The following is a 16,871-nucleotide window of genomic DNA, read 5'->3' on the forward strand; positions in this document are numbered from 1 at the left end:
TTATTCACATTTACTCTTAATTTTCTTCTTTCACACACTTTACCAAACTCAGTCACCAGCTTCTGCAGTTTCCCACATGAATCAGCCACCAGCGCTGTATCATCAGTGAACAACAAATGACTACACTTCCCAAGCTCTCTCATCCACAACAGACTGCATACTTGCCCCTCCTTCCAAAACTCTTGCATTCACCTCCCTAACAACCCCATCCATAAACAAATTAAACAACCATGGAGACATCACACACCCCTGCCGCAAACCTACATTCACTGAGAACCAATCACTTTCCTCTCTTCCTACACATACACATGCCTTACATCCTCGATAAAAACTTTTCACTGCTTCTAACAACTTGCCTCCCACACCATGTATTCTTAGTACCTTCCACAGAGCATCTCTATCAACTCTATCATATGCCTTCTCCAGATCCATAAATGCTACATACAAATCCATTTGTTTTTCTAAGTATTTCTCACATACATTCTTCAAAGCAAACACCTGATCCACACATCCTCTACCGCTTCTGAAACCACACTGCTCTTCCCCAGTCTGATGCTCTGTACATGCCTTCACCCTCTCAATCAATACCCTCCCATATAATTTACCAGGAATACTCAACACTTATACCTCTGTAATTTGAGCACTCACTCTTATCCCCTTTGCCTTTGTACAATGGCACTATGCAAGCATTCCGCCAATCCTCAGGCACCTCACCATGAATCATACATACATTAAATAACCTTACCAACCAGTCAACAATACAGTCACCCCCTTTTTTAATAAATTCCACTGCAATACCATCCAAACCTGCTGCCTTGCCGGCTTTCATCTTCCGCAAAGCTTTTACTACCTCTTCTCTGTTTACCAAATCATTTTCCCTAACCCTCTCACTTTCCACACCACCTCGACCAAAACACCCTATATCTGCTACTCTATCATCAAACACATTCAACAAACCTTCAAAATACTCACTCCATCTCCTTGTCACATCACTACTTGTTATCACCTCCCCATTAGCCCCCTTCACTGAAGTTCCCATTTGCTCCCTTGTCTTACGCACTTTATTTACATCCTTTCAGAACATCTTTTTATTCTCCCTAAAATTTAATGATACTCTCTCACCTTAACTCTCATTTGCCCTCTTTTTCACCTCTTGCACCTTTCTCTTGACCTGCCTCTTTCTTTTATACATCTCCCACTCATTTGCATTTTTTCCTTGCAAAAATCGTCCAAATGCCTCTCTCTTCTCTTTTACTAATAATCTTACTTCTTCATCCCACCACTCACTACCGTTTCTAATCAACCCACCTCCCACTCTTCTCATGCCACAAGCATCTTTTGCGCAAGCCATCAATGCTTCCCTAAATACATCCCATTCCTCCCCCACTCCCCATACCTCCTTTGTTCTCACCTTTTTCCTTTCTGTACTCAGTCTCTCCTGGTACTTCCTCACACAAGTCTTCTTCCCAAGCTCACTTACTCTCACCACCCTCTTCACCCCAATATTCTCTCTTCTTTTCTGAAAACCCATACAAATCTTCACCTTCGCCTCCACAAGATAATGATCAGACATCCCTCGAGTTGCACCTCTCAGCACGTTAACATTCAAAAGTCTCTCTTTCGTGCGCCTGTCAATTAACATGTAATCCAATAACGCTCTCTGGCCATCTCTCCTACTTACATACGTATACTTATGTATATCTCGCTTTTTAAACCAGGTATTCCCAATCGCAAGTCCTTTTTCAGCACATAAATCTACAAGCTCTTCACCATTTCCATTTACAACACTGAACACCCCATGTATACCAATTATTCCCTCAACTGCCACATTACTCACCTTTGCATTCAAATCACCCATCACTATAACCCAGCCTTGTGCATCAAAACCACTAACACACTCATTCAGCTGCTCCCAAAACACTTGCCTCTCATGATCTTTCTTCTCATGCCCAGGTGCATATGCACCAATAATCACCCATCTCTCTCCATCAACTTTCAGTTTTACCCATATTAATCTAAAATTTACTTTCTTACATTCTATAACATACTCCCACAACTCCTGTTTCAGGAGTAGTGCTACTCCTTCCCTTGCTCTTGTCCTCTCACTAACCCCTGACTTTACTCCCAAGACATTCCCAAACCACTCTTCCCCTTTACCCTTGAGCTTCGTTTCACTCAGAGCCAAAACATCCAGGTTCCTTTCCTCAAACATACTACCTATCTCTCCTTTTTTCACATCTTGGTTACATCCACACACATTTAGACACCCCAATCTGAGCCTTCGAGGAGGATGAGCACTCCCCGCGTGACTCCTTCTTCTGTTTCCCATTTTAGAAAGTTAAAATACAAGGAGGGGATGATTTCTGGCCCCCCGCTCCCATCCCCTCTAGTCGCCTTCTACGACACGTGAGGAATATATATATATATATATATATATATATATATATATATATATATATATATATATATATATATATATATAAGAGTAAATGTGAATAAGAGCAAGGTTATTAGGTACAGTAGGGTTGAGGGTCAAGTCAATTGGGAGGTAAGTTTGAATGGAGAAAAACTGGAGGATGTAAAGTGTTTTAGATATCTGGGAGTGGATCTGGCAGCGGATGGAACCATGGAAGCGGAAGTGGATCATAGGGTGGGGGAGGGGGCGAAAATCCTGGGAGCCTTGAAGAATGTGTAGAAGTCAAGAACATTATCTCGGAAAGCAAAAATGGGTATGTTTGAAGGAATAGTGGTTCCAACAATGTTGTATGGTTGCGAGGCGTGGGCTATGGATAGAGTTGTGCGCAGGAGGGTGGATGTGCTGGAAATGAGATGTTTGAGGACAATGTGTGGTGTGAGGTGGTTTGATCGAGTAAGTAACGTAAGGGTAAGAGAGATGTGTGGAAATAAAAAGAGCGTGGTTGAGAGAGCAGAAGAGGGTGTTTTGAAATGGTTTGGGCACATGGAGAGAATGAGTGAGGTAAGATTGACCAAGAGGATATATGTGTCGGAGGTGGAGGGAACGAGGAGAAGTGGGAGACCAAATTGGAGGTCGAAAGATGGAGTGAAAAAGATTTTGTGTGATCGGGGCCTGAACATGCTGGAGGATGAAAGGAGGGCAAGGAATAGAGTGAATTGGATCGATGTGGTATACCGGGGTCGACGTGCTGTCAGTGGATTGAATCAGGGCATGTGAAGCGTCTGGGGTAAACCATGGAAAGCTGTGTAGGTATGTATATTTGCGTGTGTGGACGTGTATGTATATACATGTGTATGGGGGTGGGTTGGGCCATTTCTTTCGTCTGTTTCCTTGCGCTATCTTGCAAATGCGGGAGACAGTGACAAAGAAAAATATATATATATATATATATATATATATAGGATTGGCGGAATGCGTGCATAGTGCCATTGTACAAAGGCAAAGGGGATAAGAGTGAGTGCTCAAATTACAGAGGTATAAGTTTGTTGAGTATTCCTGGTAAATTATATGGGAGGGTATTGATTGAGAGGGTGAAGGCATGTACAGAGCATCAGATTGGGGAAGAGCAGTGCGGTTTCAGAAGTGGTAGAGGATGTGTGGATCAGGTGTTTGCTTTGAAGAATGTATGTGAGAAATACTTAGAAAAGCAAATGGATTTGTATGTAGCATTTATGGATCTGGAGAAGGCATATGATAGAGTTGATAGAGATGCTCTGTGGAAGGTATTAAGAATATATGGTGTGGGAGGCAAGTTGTTAGAAGCAGTGAAAAGTTTTTATCGAGGATGTAAGGCATGTGTACGTGTAGGAAGAGAGGAAAGTGATTGGTTCTCAGTGAATGTAGGTTTGCGCCAGGGGTGTGTGATGTCTCCATGGTTGTTTAATTTGTTTATGGATGGGGTTGTAAGGGAGGTAAATGCAAGAGTCCTTGAAAGAGGGGCAAGTATGAAGTCTGTTGGGGATGAGAGAGCTTGGGAAGTGAGTCAGTTGTTGTTCGCTGATGATACAGCGCTGGTGGCTGATTCATGTGAGAAACTGCAGAAGCTGGTGACTGAGTTTGGTAAAGTGTGTGGAAGAAGAAAGTTGAGAGTAAATGTGAATAAGAGCAAGGTTATTAGGTACAGTAGGGGTGAGGGTCAAGTCAATTGGGAGGTGAGTTTGAATGGAGAAAAACTGGAGGAAGTGAAGTGTTTTAGATATCTGGGAGTAGATCTGTCAGCGGATGGAACCATGGAAGCGGAAGTGGATCATAGGGTGGGGGAGGGGGCGAAAATTTTGGGAGCCTTGAAAAATGTGTGGAAGTCGAGAACATTATCTCGGAAAGCAAAGATGGGTATGTTTGAGGGAATAGTGGTTCCAACAATGTTGTATGGTTGCGAGGCGTGGGCTATGGATAGAGATGTGCGCAGGAGGATGGATGTGCTGGAAATGAGATGTTTGAGGACAATGTGTGGTGTGAGGTGGTTTGATCGAGTAAGTAACGTAAGGGTAAGAGAGATGTGTGGAAATAAAAAGAGCGTGGTTGAGAGAGCAGAAGAGGGTGTTTTGAAATGGTTTGGGCACATGGAGAGAATGAGTGAGGAGAGATTGACCAAGAGGATATATGTGTCGGAGGTGGAGGGAACGAGGAGAAGAGGGAGACCAAATTGGAGGTGGAAAGATGGAGTGAAAAAGATTTTGTGTGATCGGGGCCTGAACATGCAGGAGGGTGAAAGGAGGGCAAGAAATAGAGTGAATTGGAGTCATGTGGTATACAGGGGTTGACGTGCTGTCAGTGGATTGAAGCAAGGCATGTGAAGCGTCTGGGGTAAACCATGGAAAGCTGTGTAGGTATGTATATTTGCGTGTGTGGACGTGTGTATGTACATGTGTATGGGGGGGGGGCCATTTCTTTCGTCTGTTTCCTTGCGCTACCTCGCAAACGCGGGAGACAGCGACAAAGTATAAAAAAAAAAAAAAAAAAAAAAAAAAATATATATATATATTATTTTTTTATATTTCATTATACTTTGTCGCTGGGGAGAAAGAATACTTCCCACGTATTCCCTGCGTGTCGTAGAAGGCGACTAAAAGGGAAGGGAGCGGGTGGCTGGAAATCCTCCCCTCTCATTTTTTTTAATTTTCCAAAGGAAAGAACAGAGAAGGGGGCCAGGTGAGGATATTCCCTCAAAGGCCCAGTCCTCTGTTCTTAACGCTACCTCGCTAATGCGGGAAATGGCGAATAGTATGAAAGAAAGAAAGAAAAGATATATATATATCCCTGGGGATAGGGGAGAAAGAATACTTCCCACGTATTCCCTGCGTGTCATAATTTTCCAAAAGAAGGAACAGAGAACGAGGCCAGGTGAGGATATTCCCTCAGAGGCCCTTCTTTGTTCTTAACGCTACCTTGGTAATGCGGGAAATGGCGAATAGTTTGAAAGAAAAAGAAAGAAATATATATATGAACGAATGTGGCCTTTATTGTGTTTTCCTAGCGCTGCCTCGCACACATGAGGGGGGAGGGGGTTGTTATTTCATGTGTGGTGGGGTGGCGATGGGAATCAATAAGGGCAGACAGTATGAATTAAGTACATGTGTATATATGTATATGTCTGTGTGTGTATATACATGTATACGTTGAGATGTACAGGTATGTATATTTGCGTGTGTGGACGTGTATGTATATACATGTGTATGTGGGTGGGTTGGGCCATTCTTTTGTCTGTTTCCTTGCGCTGCCTCGCTAATGCGGGAGACAGCGACAAAGCAAAATAAATATGAATGAATATAAAAATATGTATATATGTATATATAGTGACTCAGCTGCCAATGAGGAGGGCTCAGTTAGTAGAGTAATGGCCTCATCCATGACCCTTAAAAATTTAAGGTATACTCTTATGATTACACTTTCATGTGTAACTGCTGCCAGTGAGTGGGAGGGCTCATGTGGCAGTGTATTGGCCCTTTTCAGTACTTCAGTTAACTCAAGGGATATCCTGTCCCCTACCCTTGGAGCAATCCATTAGGTTGTAGGCTGTTGATAGCAGCCACCCAGGAAGGTACTACCATTCTGACAGAGTAGCGTTAAAGTGGTGCCCAGAATGATCTTACACCCTCTATGTTAGGATTGCTGGTCTTACTATCTTATTAAAATGGGATTACCAGGCTAGTCCTGCCATCTTCTCCTTACTAGCATTGCACACCTACTCAAACCTCTTTTATTTTTTTCACATAAGCTCTAAAGCCATCTCTTGTTTACACAATCATTTTTAAATGTAAACATGATAGAGTACAACAGACCTATGGGGCCTAGTACCTGGCATTGTGGGATGCTAAGAATCTCTGGCTTCCCACCTGGCTTTAACGCTAATGAGAAGGAGGGCCCAGGCACCAGTAGTACCAATCCCCTTTCATGTCCTTTCCATCTCTGATAGACCTGCCTCTTTTTTCTATTCACTATACCAACATTCATGGTCTCTTTAGTAACCTCTTTTTTGTTGAACATCGTCTGTCTAGTACCTTTCCTCATATCTTATTTCTTTCTGAGACTCAATTGTCTTATGTTCTCACTAGCCCCTTTTTCATATCCAACTATGGTCTCCACTCATGATTCCAGTTCAAAGGTAGTGTCTGGGCATATTCCAACATCATCACAGATGTTGTGCAGCTTAAAGACCTTGAGTCCCTAAACTGATATTTTTTGGCTCAAGGTCTGTCTTCCAACTTCACACTTTTCCTTTGTTTGGCTATTGCTCTCCTAATTCTACCAGTTGTATATCTTTGTTTGACTGACTAAACTCCTGCCTTGAGACAATGGATTTTTCAACATTCATCATGGGGAATGGTTGAATTCCTCCCATATGGGTAGTGGATGATAGAAATCCTCACATTCTTCATTCTCAGCGATCAAGGGCAGATTATCTTCCACCCTACTTACATTCCTGACTGCCATAATCACTTTTCTAATGTTCTGGACCTGTATTTCACCTTTAATCCTTTGCATTGTAAATACGCAATCTCACCTCCATTGGTTTTTCTGAGTACACTCTCATAACTGTATCTTTTTTGATGGCACTTTTCCCTCCAGCAGCCCCTTTTAACCATAGATATTGGCACCTCAACAAAGCTTACTGGAATTACTTGAGAAAGCTTTTCAATGACTTTCCATGGGTAAAATACTGTCTCATATTTGATGATGAATCTGTCCATCAAACACATAGGAAAGGTTTTTGTTTTGAGAATGGAAGCATTTATCCTCTCTTCCTGGAAGACAACCTCCATTTTTCAGTGGTGGGCAGATGAGAAAGGGTGGTGAGTGGTGGGATAATGAAGTAAAATTGTTATTGAAAGAGGATAGAAGGGTGTATGGGCAGTAGTTAAGGGAAGCAAATAATTGGGAGATGTGCAAAATTAAGTAGCAGAAGGTCAAGAGAAAGGTTCAGGGGTTGAAAAAGAGGGCAAATGAGAGTGAGGCTGAGTTAGTAAGTGTAAAGTTCAGGGTGAATAAGATGATGTTTTGGATGAAGGTTATTAGTGTGAGAAAAACAAGAGAACAAAAAGGAACATCTGCCAAGGGTGCAAATAGGTTAGTGGTGACAGGTAGTGATGAGGTAAAGTGTGTTGAGGCAAAGACTTTCGAGGATTGTTGAGTGTGTTTGATGATAGTTTGGAATACATGTAGTGATTAGGTCAGGGAGGTTTGCAAAATGAGTTGTGGAAAGTGGTTTGGTGAAGAAAGAAGAGCTGGTGAAAGCCATGCTTGAGAAGAAATGTGGCATGCTGGCTGCAGTGGATGGTATTGCAGTTGAATTTCTTAAAGAAGGGGTGACCTTTTTGTTGATTGGTTAGTTAGAATTTTCATGGTGAGATGCCTGAGGATCGGTAGAATGCATGTATGGTGCCATTGTATAAAGGCATTGGGAACAGAGGTGAGTGTTAGAACTACAAAGGTATAAGTTTGTTCAGTGTACCTGGTAAGTTATATGGGAGAGTGGTGATTGAGAGGGTGAAAGTATGTCCAATCCATTAGGCTGGGAAGGAAAAATGTGGTTTCAGGAGTGGTGGAGGATGTGGATCAGGTGATTCCTGTGGAGGATGTTGTGAGAAATACTGAGAGAAACAGAGAGATTTGTAGATGACATTTATGGATCTGGAGAAGTTATATGATAGGGTTGATAGTGATATCTTCTTGAATGTCATACCTATATATGGTATGGGAGGAAAGCAGGTTGAAGCAGTGAAAAGTTTTTATCAAGTGTAAGGCATATGCATGAGTAGGAAGAGAGGAGAGTGAGTGGTTCCAGGTCCAGGTTGACTTGTGGAGGGGTGTACATTGTCAGTATGGCTACTTTATTTGTTTATGGATTGGGTCGTGAGGGACATAAATGCAATAATTTTGGAGAGGGGTGGGAGTGTAGTGTGCAGTCTATGAAAGGGGGTCTGTTAAGTGAGTCAGTTGTTTGCTGAATAGCACTGGTGGCAGATTTGAGTGAGAAACTGCAAAAGTTGGTGACTGAGTTTGGGAGAGTGTGTTAAAGGAGGAAGTTGAGAGTGAATGAGAATAAAAGCAAGAGCATAAGGTTTGGTAGGGAAGAGTTAGTTGGGATGTGAGTTTGAATGGAGTAAATTTGGAAGAAGTGTAGTGTTTCAGATACCTGAGAGTGGACATGGCAGCGAATGGAACTCTGGAAGCAAAAGTGAATCAATGGATGGATAAGCTGACGAAAGTTTTGCAAGCAATGAGGAATGCATGGAAAGAGAGGTCCTTATCTAGAAGGGTGAAGATGGGTATGTTTGAAGGCATAGTATTCCCAATAATGTTGTATTGATGTAACGCATTGAATATAGATGTAGGTGTACAGAGAGAGTAGATATGTTGAAAATTAAATGTTTGAAGACAATATTTGGTGTGAGATGGTTTGATTGAGTAAGTACTAAAAGGGTGAAAGAGAGTTGTGGTAATAAGAGGAGTATGGTTACGATAGCTGAAGAAGTTGTGCTGAAATGGTTTGAGTATATGGAGAGAATAAATGAGGAGAGGTTGACAGAGAGAATGTATGTGTTAGAAGTGGAGGGAATAAGTAGGGGGAGACCAAACTGGAGATAGAAAAAAATGAGTGAAAGATATTTTGAGTGTTGAAAGGCACACATAGAGTGAATTGGAATGATGTACTACGTTGGGGTCAGTGTGCTGTTAGCGGACTGACATGTGGCATATAAAACAGCTGGAAGAAACTATGGAAAGGTATGCAGGACCTGGTTGTGGAGAGGGGGCTGTGGTTTTGGTGCTGCATTGCACATTACAGCTTGAGAATAGATGTAAGTGAATGCAGGCTTTCTTAGTCTGTTCCTTGCACTATTGCAGGAAGTGGTGAGCAAGCATAAAAAAAATATTCATTCTTGGAAGATATTTTGATATTTGTCAGCAGACACTTTGTATCTCTAACTATTCTCTTAATTTGGGACTGGCAACAGGTCAGGGACAGTATTGGTGCCCAATATATGCTTGATTAAATTGGGTATGTCATATGAATAAGGCAAACAAATAGGATTTTGAATGAATACTTTGTAATACTTTCTAATCTTGGACAATTTTCCTTTCTTAGCCAACTTTTTGCTCAAATTTCCAGCATGTAACAGACTCAGTAGTATCATTAAATGGATGTTTCTTTTATGATTTTAGGGTTATCTGGCTGATATTGAGTGCGTGAAAGCTACCACTGGTTTGATCAAAGCTGCAGACACTGGCATTATGTGTGATGTCCAGAAAGGATTCCGTTGTGTTAATGCAGACCAGATCCAAGGAAGCTGCCATGACTACAAGATTAGATACTACTGTTCATGTCGTAAGTTGAAATAATCTTTTCATATTTCTTTTCAGCATCTCACATGATGTTAGAATAGATGACCTTTCTGTGGTAGCTAATATTGCTCCTGAAAGATTTGTGTTAATGTCTGGGTGTCAGCAGATGTAGTAAGGGGTGACAAGAAATAAATTATGAAGAGGACTATAATGAGCCATTATGTATGATGAAAATAATATCAGCTCAATCAGATACACTATCTACTGCTCCAGGGAAGGATGAAGTATGCAAGGATAGATTAAATCATTTTCTTGATACCATGGTTGAATTTTTGTTGAACAAGATTTTTTAACCTAACATGGAGGCTAAGGTACTCTCAGATAGTTAGTAGATGTCCAAGTAAGACAGGTAAAGGCCTTACCGTTACTACAAGCTGTAGATTTATTGAGCTGATAGTTGTCTTTGCAAACTAATTGAAAAAGTTTTGATAATTGATTGATTTGGCTCCTTAAAAGAAATACAGACTTGTTGATACAAATATCAAGTGACACTCAAAATGTATTTGTTAATCATCATTATACAACAGCAGTGTCTTTGGTTTACAAAAAGCCTATAATACTTCTTGGAGATAAGGTATCTCATGCAGTTTCACAAATTGAACTTTCAAGGCAGATTATTAAGTTTTATTCAGTGGTTTTTGAAAGACAAAAACTTAAATTTGAGGTGAGGGATGGTAGTGATTATTCAAGATGATTTCCACAGGAATGTATGCCACAGGGCAGCCTGTTAGGTATTACCTACTTCATTACTGCCATTAAAAGTTTTTTTTTTTTTTTTTTTTTTTTTTTTTTTTGCCGGTCTCCCGCGTTTGCGAGGTAGCGCAAGGAAACAGACGAAAGAAATGGCCCAACCCATACACATGTATATACATACACGTCCACACACGCAAATATACATACCTACACAGCTTTCCATGGTTTACCCCAGACGCTTCACATGCCCTGATTCAATCCACTGACAGCACGTCAACCCCGGTATCCCACATCGATCCAATTCACTCTATTCCTTGCCCTCCTTTCACCCTCCTGCATGTTCAGGCCCTGATCACACAAAATCTTTTTCACTCCATCTTTCCACCTCCAGTTTGGTCTCCCACTTCTCCTCGTTCCCTCCACCTCCGACACATATATCCTCTTGGTCAATCTTTCCTCACTCATTCTCTCCATGTGCCCAAACCATTTCAAAACACCCTCTTCTGCTCTCTCAACCACGCTCTTTTTATTTCCACACATCTCTCATACCCTTACGTTACTTACTCGATCAAACCACCTCACACCACACATTGTCCTCAAACATCTCATTTCCAGCACATCCACCCTCCTGTGCACAACTCTATCCATAGCCCACGCCTCGCAACCATACAAAATTGTTGGAACCACTATTCCTTCAAACATACCCATTTTTGCTTTCCGAGATAATGTTCTCGACTTCCACACATTCTTCAAGGCTCCCAGGATTTTCGCCCCCTCCCCCACCCTATGATCCACTTCCGCTTCCATGGTTCCATCCGCTGCCATATCCACTCCCAGATATCTAAAACACTTCACTTCCTCCAGGTTCTCTCCATTCAAACTTACCTCCAATTGACTTGACCCTCAACCCTACTGTACCTAATAACCTTGCTCTTATTCACATTTACTCTTAACTTTCTTCTTTCACACACTTTAGCAAACTCAGTCACCAGCTTCTGCAGTTTCTCACATGAATCAGCCACCAGCACTGTATCATCAGCAAACAACAACTGACTCACTTCCCAAGCTCTCTCATCCCCAACAGACTTCATACTTGCCCCTCTTTCCAAAACTCTTGCATTCACCTCCCTAACAACCCCATCCATAAACAAATTAAACAACCATGGAGACATCACACACCCCTGCCGCAAACCTACATTCACACAGAACCAATCATTTTCCTCTCTTCCTACACGTACACATGCCTTACATCCTCGATAAAAACTTTTCACTGCTTCTAACAACTTGCCTCCCACACCATATATTCTTACTACTTTCCACAGAGCATCTCTATCAACTCTATCATATGCCTTCTCCAGATCCATAAATGCTACATACAAATCCATTTGCTTTTCTAAGTATTTCTCACATACATTCTTCAAAGAAAACACCTGATCCACACATCCTCTACCACTTCTGAAACCACACTGCTCTTCCCCAATCTGATGCTCTGTACATGCCTTCACCCTCTCAATCGATACCCTCCCATATAATTTACCAGGAATACTCAACAAACTTATACCTCTGAAATTTGAGCACTCACTCTTATCCCCTTTGCCTTTGTACAATGGCACTATGCATGCATTCCGCCAATCCTCAGGCACCTCACCATGAGTCATACATACATTAAATAACCTTACCAACCAGTCAATAATACAGTTAACCCCTTTTTTAATAAATTCCACTGCAATACCATCCAAACCTGCTGCCTTGCCGGCTTTCATCTTCCGCAAAGCTTTTACTACCTCTTCTCTGTTTACCAAATCATTTTCCCTAACCCTCTCACTTTGCACACCACCTCGACCAAAACACCCTATATCTGCCACTCTATCATCAAACACATTCAACAAACCTTCAGAATACTCACTCCATCTCTTTCTCACATCACCACTACTTGTTATCACCTCCCCATTTGCGCCCTTCACTGAAGTTCCCATTTGCTCCCTTGTCTTACGCACTTTATTTACCTCCTTCCAGAACATCTTTTTATTCGCCCTAAAATTTACTGATACTCTCTCACCCCAACTCTCATTTGCCCTCTTTTTCACCTCTTGCACCTTTCTCTTGACCTCCTGTCTCTTTCTTTTATACATCTCCCACTCAATTGCATTTTTTCCCTGCAAAAATCGTCCAAATGCCTCTCTCTTCTCTTTCACTAATAATCTTACTTCTTCATCCCACCACTCACTACCCTTTCTAATCAACCCACCTCCCACTCTTCTCATGCCACAAGCATCTTTTGCGCAATCCATCACTGATTTCCTAAATACATCCCATTCCTCCCCCACTCCCCTTACTTCCATTGTTCTCACCTTTTTCCATTCTGTACTCAGTCTCTCCTGGTACTTCCTCACACAAGTCTCCTTCCCAGGCTCACTTGCTCTCACCACCCTCTTCACCCCAACATTCACTCTTCTTTTCTGAAAACCCATACAAATCTTCACCTTAGCCTCCACAAGATAATGATCAGACATCCCTCCAGTTGCACCTCTCAGCACATTAACATCCAAAAGTCTCTCTTTCGCGCGCCTGTCAATTAACACGTAATCCAATAACGCTCTCTGGCCATCTCTCCTACTTACATAAGTATACTTATGTATATCTCGCTTTTTAAACCAGGTATTCCCAATCACCAGTCCTTTTTCAGCACATAAATCTACAAGCTCTTCACCATTTCCATTTACAACACTGAACACCCCATGTATACCAATTATTCCCTCAACTGCCACATTACTCACCTTTGCATTCAAATCACCCATCACTATAACCTGGTCTCGTGCATCAAAACCACTAACACACTCATTCAGCTGCTCCCAAAACACTTGCCTCTCATGATCTTTCTTCTCATGCCCAGGTGCATATGCACCAATAATCACCCATCTCTCTCCATCAACTTTCAGTTTTACCCATATTAATCGAGAATTTACTTTCTTACATTCTATCACATACTCCCACAACTCCTGTTTCAGGAGTACTGCTACTCCTTCCCTTGCTCTTGTCCTCTCACTAACCCCTGACTTTACTCCCAAGACATTCCCAAACCACTCTTCCCCTTTACCCTTGAGCTTTGTTTCACTCAGAGCCAAAACATCCAGGTTCCTTTCCTCAAACATACTACCTATCTCTCCTTTTTTCACATCTTGGTTACATCCACACACATTTAGACACCCCAATCTGAGCCTTTGAGGAGGATGAGCACTCCCCGCGTGACTCCTTCTTCTGTTTCCCATTTTAGAAAGTTGAAAAATACAAGGAGGGGAGGATTATAGACATAATTTCAGGTGATGATAGATTATTTCTTTTTACACATCGCCTGATGTCGCTGTAAGATATTTGAAAGCTGCTTGTTATAAGATTACTAATTGGGTAGATAATCTGATTTTGATTTTTCTGAACAAAAAACGAAAGCTTTATGTGTTGAAAGACTGTATGCAGATACTGTCAGGCTTCCTATGAATTTAAGATTTTTATATTTACATTGGAGGCTTCAGTCTTAGAGAAAAGTCCACATCAAGGCCTGGCCTTAGTTAAGATATAGAGAGCTTAATGAAATGGGAAAAGAAGAGACAAGGGATAGTACTTACAAATTTTAGAGGAAGTGAAAAACCTGTCTTTTGAAATTTGCCTTTTACCTATTGGACTGACATATATTTGATGCAGGACTTCCCTTGATAAGAGTGCAAGCCTGGTTCATCTTTCACTCTTCAGGTATCGGGGCCTTCAGGTTGATAGTAATGTATTAGGAAAAACCTCAGACTCATTGCTCCCTTACCATTCAAACACCTGTAGTTACTCTTCTGTTTAAAGGAAAGAAATGCCATTCAGGTTTTTGACAATCTAAGGACTCTCCTGGAACTCTGCTATTTGATTTGGTAGTGTTTGTGAGGAATTCTTCATTATTCAACTATATTTAGACCATGTCCCTTAGTCATCAATCTTACCTACAATGAATAGGTTGAGTTTTCCATTTTAGGAATAAATCCTCCTCCTGATCCTGGCAAGTTGTAGGATTAATCTGTCTCTTGGTCAGAAGGAATCTGATTATGGTGATTTAAATCAGGATCTGGCATTTACATAATCTGATTTTAATTCCAGTTTTATGTGGAAAAATTTGAACCTTCATATTGTTTAAAATTTGAAGATCAGTCTTGGCATCTGTTTCAGAAAGACCAGTTATTACATGATGGCTCTTACTAGTTCGAAATCAACCTAAGGAATTTAATTGCAAATGATCTCAGATTTTGTTCCCACAGCCTTCTCCTCAGAAGAATTTTCAGTTTGATTCTAAGCTATCCCTCAAAGATGTTGATTTACAGTGTTATTTGATGATGTTTCAGAAACCCTAAGTTAAACAAATTTATTTTTTATTAGAGTTCAGATTGGACAGTAGAGGAAGAAAGGCTAAACTTTTCTCAGTGTAAATTACAGTCGTTTCTCTTAGAGCTGACCAAATCATTTAGGAATTGGAGGTGTTTATTCATTTTCATTTTTGAGGTCTCCTTTTCAATTATTATTCAAGAAATCTTCCTTTTTGCCTTCTTATGTTTCTAGTCTTTGGTTGTGATTATAAGGGGCTTACACATCAGCTAAACCTCATTGGTAGGGTCATGGACCTAGTCTTCAAACACTTCCCTATTCCTTTCGGAGAAACCTTTTTGCCTTTTTTTCTCTCTCTTCCTCTCTTGATAAGATAAGAATGCAAGCCATGTCTTTTTTTTAAAGGAGAACAGTTAAGACTGCTTTAGTGTTTACTCTTCTGTGAATTACTTATTCAGGTTAATAGATCCAGAGCCTCTAGACCAGTTTCTGTACGTAGAACAGAGTTTGTTATTTTTAACCTTAGTATTTTTATGTTGGGTGTGAAGAAAAATCGGTAAGGAGCATTCTTTTATTCCTACCTGTGGTTGGGCAGTGCTAAATCAGCTGTTACCCATGTTCTCTTGCAAATGAATGCATCTTGATTCTGTCCTTACTAGTGGCAAAGGCATCCTTTTAAGGCTACAGACAAGATACTCTGGTAGATTCCATTCATAATAGCTCATTTCAAGTGGGGTTTGGCTTCAATGCTTCTCTTTTGGTAGTTTGTGAGTTGTGTGTATTTGTTTAAAAAGGGTCTGGGTTATAATTGATTTTGACCTTCCTTATTCATTTATTCATTGGGAAATTGGGATAGCCTTCGACTTAAACTGTAAAGGAATATGGTCAAGCAGTGATAAGTAGTACAGTATACACAACAAACTTATGCGTCTGTAGTTTGAACGCTCACCTTTATCCCCTTTGCCTTTGTACAGCGACACTATATGTGCATTCTGCCAATCCTCAAGCACTTCACTGTGATCCATACATACACTGAATATCCTTACCAACCAATCATAAACACATTCATCCCCTTTCTAAATAGATTCTGCAATAATGTCCAATCCGGATTTCATCTTCTGCAAGGCATTCACCACCTCTTCTTTCTTCACCAAACCACTCTACCTGACTCTTTCACTTCTCACACCACCCCAACCAAAACACCCTACATCTGCCACTCTTATCATCAAAAACATTCAACAATCCTTCAAAATACTCACTCCATCTCTTCCTCATTACATCACTACCTGTCATCACTTCCCCCTTTGCTCCCATCACTGATATTCCCATTTGTTCTCATCTTTCATGCATTTTTTACCTCCTTTCAAAATATCTTTTTATTTTCCCTAAAGTTTGATGATACTCTCTTACCTCAACTCTCATTTGCCCTCTTTTTCAACCCTTGCACCTTCCTCTTGACCTCCTGTTTTCTTCTCTTATACATCTCCCAGTCATTTGCACTCCTTCCTTCTAAGTACTGTCCATATGCCTCTCTTTTTTTCTTTCACTAGCAACTTTACCTCTTCATTCACCACTTACTACCCTTTCTAATCTGCCTATCTCCCACCATTCTCGTGCCACATGCATCTCTTGCACGTGCCTTCATGCTTCCCGAGAAATATCCCATTCCTCAACTACTCCCCTTACTTCTTTTGCTCTCACCTTTTGCCATTCTACATTCAAACTCTCCTGGCATTATTTCACACAAATCTTTTTAAGCTCAGTTACTCTCACCACTCTCTTCTCCCGACATTCTCTCAAATTTTTTTGAAAACCTCTACAGATCTTCACCTTCGCCTCCACAAGATAGTGATTAGACATCCCATCAGCTGCTGCCCCTCTCAGCACATTTACAGGCAAAAGTCTCTCTTGAACATGCCTATCAACTGATACTTAATCTGATAATACCTTTTGACCATCTGTCCTACTCGCATATGTATAATATTATTTCATTACATTATAC

At 41.0% G+C, this 16,871-nt stretch overlaps 1 protein-coding gene across 2 annotated transcripts in view; it reads left to right on the plus strand.

Moving 5' to 3' along the window:
* Window positions 1-16,871, plus strand: part of LOC139755522 (hemocytin-like) — a 420,053-nt gene that overhangs the window by 186,965 nt on the left and 216,217 nt on the right. For both annotated transcript variants that reach the window (XM_071673909.1, XM_071673910.1), the window contains one exon: window positions 9,641-9,803. In XM_071673909.1, coding sequence (XP_071530010.1) covers window positions 9,641-9,803 — 163 coding nt within the window. The remainder of the gene's footprint in view (window positions 1-9,640; window positions 9,804-16,871) is intronic.

The sequence above is a fragment of the Panulirus ornatus genome, chromosome 19, assembly GCF_036320965.1.
Source record: "Panulirus ornatus isolate Po-2019 chromosome 19, ASM3632096v1, whole genome shotgun sequence".
Taxonomy (NCBI): Eukaryota; Metazoa; Arthropoda; class Malacostraca; order Decapoda; family Palinuridae; genus Panulirus; species Panulirus ornatus.